Source organism: Peromyscus californicus, unplaced genomic scaffold (genome assembly GCF_007827085.1).
Source record: "Peromyscus californicus insignis strain IS unplaced genomic scaffold, ASM782708v3 Scaffold_17__1_contigs__length_78620276, whole genome shotgun sequence".
Lineage (NCBI taxonomy): Eukaryota > Metazoa > Chordata > Mammalia > Rodentia > Cricetidae > Peromyscus > Peromyscus californicus.
The window spans coordinates 50,702,021-50,709,192 of NW_026294469.1; the positions used below are offsets into that span (position 1 = coordinate 50,702,021).

The 7,172-nt window shown below is 47.8% G+C and overlaps 1 protein-coding gene across 1 annotated transcript; it reads right to left on the minus strand.

The window, feature by feature from the left end:
• Nucleotides 1–3,280: 3,280 nt before the first annotated feature.
• Adrb2 (adrenoceptor beta 2) lies at nucleotides 3,281–5,293 on the minus strand. The gene has a single exon (XM_052741475.1). It carries the CDS (start codon nucleotides 5,089–5,091, stop codon nucleotides 3,835–3,837), a length of 1,257 nt encoding a protein of 418 aa, XP_052597435.1. The 5' UTR covers nucleotides 5,092–5,293; the 3' UTR covers nucleotides 3,281–3,834.
• Nucleotides 5,294–7,172: the final 1,879 nt, after the last annotated feature.

Consider the following 7,172-nt stretch of genomic DNA (forward strand, 5'->3'; position numbering starts at 1 on the left):
ACCAATGTCCACAAGGCTCAGCTACCCATTCAACTTACAAGACCTTCCTGACTTTGGAACTGAGGGTGACTTTGCGGCAGCCTGTGCTTTGGTTTTACCCTGTTGTGCTCCCTTTCAAGTTTCATATCCTTTTTTCTATTTGGCCTCATCCTCTAAGAAAAGATGAAGCCAAGACCCAGAGAAGTCAACTAGGCACTTTAGTGACTGGTTTCCTGCCCCAGACCCCAGCCATCCAACAGTCGCATGTTTTGAAGGGACATTCCTCCTTGCCCCCACCCACGACAACCTCCCTCTTCTCTCAACAAGGTATTGCATTTCCAGTTCTGACGCTTGTTTTGGCACACATCACAAGCGTCTCCCCGCCCCCTGCCGCTTCCTGCTTTGCATGGGTGCTAGGCTCCTTGCGTCCTCAGATCACACAGACCTAGGTTCTGATATTTACTCGGCAACTAGCCGGCTGTGGGGCGTTTTGAACATCAGTTGCTTTATGTGCTAGATGATAACTATTCCATCTGCATCTGAGGATGGTAAAGATGACCCAGGGCTCAACAGTGGCCTCACATAACCTTAGCCTTCAGTTCCATTTCATGGCACATGGCCATTTAGTATTATGTCAGGGTCCAGGAGGAGGAGACCACAGCCTCTACCTCTCTCATGCTGCACAGAGCAGGTGTGCTATGGATACTCCAGGACTCTTTCCGGCGCAGATGGAGCTGGCAGCCAATCGACCATCACAAACGTTCTCAGCAGCATGTAAGGACAGCTCCTGTTTCCAGGCTCCTTTCCCCTCCTAGATTCCTTGCCTCAGTAATTATCTTGCAGGCAGGCCCACCCTGGCCTGCCACCGTTCACACCTGTCAGCTTGCCTCTCAGGATAAGGTTCTCACTTGACAGACACTGAGAACTTGCTGTCCAGGCAAAGAAAACTTTACGGTGACGAATCCAACACAAACCTTATGTAACTAGCATGTCAACAAACAGGAGACTGGAGAGACGAGGGGGGAAAAAAACTACATAAAAGGTGAAAAACAAGGGGTTGCAGTAGGCCCATGGTATTCTTATTTTCCAAGCCTCTTAAAACTGATCAAAGTTCTTAAGCTTAAAGCATCCCTAAAGGGACTCAAATATTGCAAAAGTCTCTTTTAGCTGAGAATTGACGTTGACCTTCATAGGTGAAATTGTAGCAAAGTGCATTAGAAGTGCCTTTAGCTGAGAGAACGTAGGCATAATCTTGACTTATTTATTAATAATAGTTCTTGTCTACTTAATTAATAAATAATAACAGGCAGGTTTTTAATATATATTAATTATACATTATAATTATGCGTTATACGTTAAAACTGTGAGGAATTCTAACTGAAGTTGCTTGAAATTACTTGCTGGTCATAGAGAGTTAGGGGATCTTCCTGCTTCCCTAATGAAAGGAATAACCTAGTAGATTCGTTTTAATAAAGGAAGTCCTTATGACCAAAGTATGGCACAGCCCCAAGGAAAGGCTCCACCACTCAGATGAGGGCAGAGCTCAGTGGTGATGGTTTCATCAGAACACAGCAGTCCCTGGCAGGCAGTTGGGCTCCTGGCTGAGCCCTCCTCTAGCATCTTTGGTCACTTACCTTGAGCAGTTTGTTCCTTCTATTAGGCTTTCAGGCTGTTCAGATTATGAGCTCTTCCAAATCCAAGACCTCGGGAGGCTATGGGGTATGTGTAGAATATATGAGAAGCTGGCTGTACCTCCGGCCATGAGGCCCAGAGGAGGAGGAGGAGGAGGAGGAGGAGGAGGAGGAGGAGGAGGAGGAGGAGGAGGAGGAGACTGGCATGGAAACCTTGACCAAAACAGGAAAGCACAGAATAATATACATTGCACTTTGCATAGCACCGGCTTAGCCTCCCTGTGAGAGATCAATGCTCACCAGAGGCCCCAGTCACCGAGCTTTGGAGAAGCAGAGGAGGCTGGTGTTGGGGACCTTGGACAGTAGGGAAGGTAGAACTAGAGTCAGCTTTATGAGCGAAAGACATGGCAGCGAACCTGGCAGGCTGATCCTCTCCAGCCCGGGGTTGCCAAGGAGGACGAGCCACTCCGTGAAACCTGGGCCATGCTCTGGCCTCAACACACAGGCAAAAATAGAATGGGGCTGCGAGAAGAAATGTGTTTACTTTTGTGATTTCCCTCTGTGCCTCTTAACAGTATTATAATCTCTCTGCAAACAGGCAGTGAGGGCCTGCGGGCCTCACCTCTGCTGATAAACCCTCCCAAATAACTCGTGCATGAACCTAAAACCTTAACTTCTTGTGGCAACCTCTGGGGCAGCTGGGACCCGAGATTAGAAGGCAGTGTGATGAAGAAGAAAGAAGAGGGGCTGAGGGGCTGTCATAACTGAGTGAACTGGGAAAAAACCCCTCTCCTAGGTGTCAGCAACACAGCATTTGTAGTAAATAGCAAAACGCAGCTGATTTAGATTTTCAAAGTCTACACTAGGCTTTCTGCTAAGGATTACTTTACCCTTAGGGGTAACAGGTCACGGCCGAGGTTATTTTGGGCTATGATTTATAAACTTGAAGGGTGCTACTGGAATTAACTGGGAACAGGTCTGCTGCTAAACATCCTATAATGCATGGGAATGCCAGGCATGAGAAAGCTTGTTTTACACAGAAGTGTAGAGAATTGGGGGAGAGGATACATGGGACAGCGGTCTGAAGGGACGAGAGGCTGAATTTGTGTTCAGCATATGAAGTATTCACCAACTATGTCTTCAAGCTTTACTGTCTATGACCAAGGTCTTCGATTGCCCCTGGAATGCTGAGATTCCTGAATAGCTTTTGCACAGAACATCTTCCTCCCTCTGAATACACCAAGCCCAGCTGCAGTACAAAGGGCATTACTGTAAGAGACGGCGATGATATAAATATACACAGTTATTAAACAAGCCGGGCTGGAAGGTGGGTGGCAGGGACATGTGGGACAAAACATATGCCCATAACTCTCTCTCTGTGAGTCAGGGTTTCCTGGGCGACAGCACAGAATAGCAACTGTCGGACACACTGGATTATGCAGAGAGTAGGCGGGACTGATTCGGGGCTCCAGTGAAATCAGGAAAGATACCGGTTTGCATCTGGAGACCCAAAGGCACAGGGAAGGGCTAGGCAATCAGTGCATGGCATTCTGGTATCCTTCCATATTAAGCCACTCGGCAGTTCTGACACATAGTTACCTGTGGTTTCCAGTGGGAAAGACAAGGACACTTCAGAGTCAAGAGGTTTTGGAGAAACAGGTGCAATGAAATCATGGTCAAACAATTTATTTACTGTAAACTTTAGACTTCGCTCAGAAAACAACTGAAGCTGTCCCTCAAATTCCTGCCTACAACACTCCATTTGAGCAAATAAGTGGAGTGGGAGAGAGTCTATATTCACAGCAGAAAGGTCCAAGACACAGGCTTGTCAAGTCCAAGGGTACAGGAAGGAAAATTTCCTTCAGATACAAATTACCAGCAGCAATACATAGTATCCCTAATACTTGACGGATGAGGTAGATACATGGAAAAGTCATCTAACATACAGACACAGTCCTCTAGGACCAACACACTTCAGACAGAAACTTTTAAGTTCCATGCAAAGAGGAACTGAACTACAAGAAACAAATAAGCACTCAAATACAATCTCTCTCTCTGTTTTTTTTTTTTTTTGCGGCTTAAAAAAATAAAATAAAAAAGGCAGAAGGATGCCCCCCCTTCTGCAAATCTCTATACAGTTTTATTCTAAAGTTATTACACTCAAGTTAAATAGTCTGGTTAGTGTCTTGTAAGGGAGGGGGTCTTAAAAAGTAGAAAGCCTGCATTACAGCGGTGAGTCATTTGTACCACAGTTCCTCCCTTGGGAATCAATGCTAAGGCTAGGCACAGTACCTTGACAGTTCACAAAGCTTTCCATGCCTGGGGGGTCCTCACACAGCAGCTCATTTTCTTTTTCCTGCCCCAGCTGACATCCACTCACTTCCCCTGTGTAGTCTGATTTACCATTACTGTTGCTGGAGTAGCCGTTCCCATAGGCTTTCGAAGACGACCTGCGGAGGCATAAAAGCTCCTGGAAGGCAATCCTGAAATCTGGACTTCGACAGTAGATAAGGGGATTGAAAGCAGAGTTGACATAGCCCAACCAGTTGAGGAGGATGTAAACTTCCTTAGGGATGAGGTTGTTTCGGATCACATGCACGATGTTGACAATGAAGAAGGGCAGCCAGCAGAGGGTGAATGTGCCCATGATGATGCCCAAAGTCTTGAGGGCTTTGTGCTCCTTCAAGCAGAACTTGGAGGACCTTCGGAGTCCATGCCCGCTTCTCCCATCCTGCTCCACCTGGCTGAGGTTTTGGGAGTGGAATCTTCCCTCAGATTTGTCTATCTTCTGGAGCTGTCTTTTGGCCACCTGGAAGACCCTGGAATAGACAAAGACCATGACCACCAGAGGCACGTAGAAAGACACAATGGAGGAAGCAATGGCGTAGGCCTGGTTCGTGAAGAAGTCACAGCAAGTCTCGTTGTGATAGCAGGTGATGGCTTCCTCGTGTGTGGCACGGTACCAGTGCATCTGGATGGGCAAGAAGGAGGTAAGGCCGGATACAATCCACACCATCAGGATGACCATTCGGGCCTTATTCTTGGTCAGCAGGCTCTGGTACTTGAATGGCGACGTGATAGCAATATAGCGATCCACTGCAATCACGCATAGGGTCTCAATGCTGGCTGTGACGCACAACACATCAATGGAAGTCCAGAACTCGCACCAGAAGTTGCCAAAATTCCACATTTTCATAAGAATGTGACTGGCCCCAAACGGCACCACCGCTAGGCCCATGACTAGATCAGCACACGCCAAGGAGGTTATGAAGTAGTTGGTGACGGTCTGTAGTCGCTCGAACTTGGCAATGGCTGTGATGACCAGTACGTTGCCAAACACGATGGCCAGGACAATAATCGACATGACGATGGCCATGCCTACCACCCACGCTTCGTCCCGCTCCTGAGTGATGTTGTGGTCTGGCGCACGGCTCCCGTTGGGTGCCAGCAAAAAGTCGCTGTCGTTCCCGGGTGGCCCCATGGCTGGCAGAAAGCAGGTGAGCGCACCGGCTTTCGGTGCCCTGGCGCTCTCAGGGGGTGCACCTCCGACGGGGCGCAGCCGGCCGGGGGCGGACTCCTGGAAGCTTCATTCAGCGGCTGTGCTGGGGGCGCGTCCTGCACACTCAGCTCCTGGGGTGCTCGGGGCTCGCGGTTCCTGCTAGCTGCAGCCTGAACTCAGGAGAAACAGCCTCGCAGTGAGACCTGCCCGTTATGTGCACCGGACTTTAGGGGAATTGCCCCGTGACGTGCAGCAACTTTGGGCCAATGGCACGACCGCATGCCCGGAGGGGCGAGGCACCAAGGACCAACCCTCCCCGTCTAGCCCGCCTCCTCCCCGGGTTGGCCCGGGCGGGGCCCAGTTGCTCCCCCGGAGGCCAAGCCACCACTCCCTCCCAGCTACCCTAGCGGGGCCCTAGAGAGAGAAATCTGGGGCTGCTGTGCGACCCGCCAACCAAACGTAGTCTGGAAGTTTCACCTGCCTGTGCAGATCATCTCTGCGGGCTGAGGTCTCTGGACGCAGGTGGCACACAGCGCGTTTTCCATCAGGAACAGAGAGACTGAGCAAGCTCACTCGGACACGCACACACAGGCACAAACGCACCCGGCTGACAGGGACATGCTCAGACTTATGCCGAACCACAGCCACAGACACGGAGACACACCCGCGCCCGCTCACGCTGAAGACAACAGCTGTCTCCTGGTCCAACACAGAAGGGTGGCTGTAAACAAACACAGGGGCCCCTAGAAGCATGCAGAAAGAAACGCACAGAAGCGCTCATGGGGAGATGTGGACTGCGGAGCATTCAGACACTCAGGTCCGCATCCAGGTACCACCCTCCTGAAGCACTCAAAAATCACACCCTTTTTCCCCATTCCCAGACTCTCAGTATATTCCCTTTCAGTTATTTGGCAAGAACACAGGAGGTGACTTCAACAGCCACAGAGTTTCTCAGCACACTCTTTGAAAAATAGTTTTTGGCGTCCTTCCCCCTTGAGGACTTGCAGGCACCGAGGCAGTAATTTCGCCCTTTGTATTTCATTAGGAATCGAAGTATTTACACATTTAGGGAGAGTTAGGTAGTTTTGTTTTGAATTCTTTGGGAGTGTGGCATCATTTTCTTGTTATACGGTGGATATCTGAGGATGCGTTGAAAATGAAAATGTAATAATTTTCTTCTTAAATTTTTAAAAATTAAATTGATTTATTTTTATGTGTATGGAAGTTTTATCTCCATGTATGTCTGTTCACTGTATTTGTGCTTATTTTGAAGATCAGGAGAGAGCATCAGATTCCCTAGGACTGGAAATACAGAAATGTATCAGGTTGTAGCTGACATGTGGATGCTGGGAATTGAACCCACGTTCTCTGGAAGAGCAGTCAATGCTCTTACCCACTCAGCCATCTCTCCAGTCTGAAAATTTTTCATTTCAAACAATCTCTTCAATAACTCCATTGAAACTATAAAAATACCATTTCATGTGTTGACTGGATACTTTGTTAATCTTTTAAGCTGGGTCATGTGAACCTACTACTGTTGGACTATTTCTGCCTTAAAAAAAACCTCACAATTTCATATAATTCATTATATTAAAAACATGCTCCTGGAGACCATTTTAAAACTACAGAAAGTAAATGGTAATTGTTCCCTCCCTTGAAAAATCAGACCAAGACTAAGATTCATGAAATACTATCCTGTACATCTGGCAAACGACTTGACTGTCGGGAAAGAAAATAATTTTCAGGGTTTGATTTCACATGTATTATCTTTGACAAATTGCAAGTCTTTCACACTGCATAACCAAACATAGCTTGTCGATTACATAATAACATAACAATGGCTGACATTTAGGGAACATTCTGCTATGCTCCTTTTGTGCATTATTGCATTTAATCCTTCCCACAGTTCCATGGGGGTATTTTTAGCGCAGTTCTCCAATGGGGCTCAACGGGGCAAATAGTTTGCCCATGGACACTGGCCAGGCAGTACCAGAAGCGGAGACTAACTCTATCTGGTTCTAAGATCCATTTTTTCAACCTTTCTAAGGTACTGTGCTATTCCA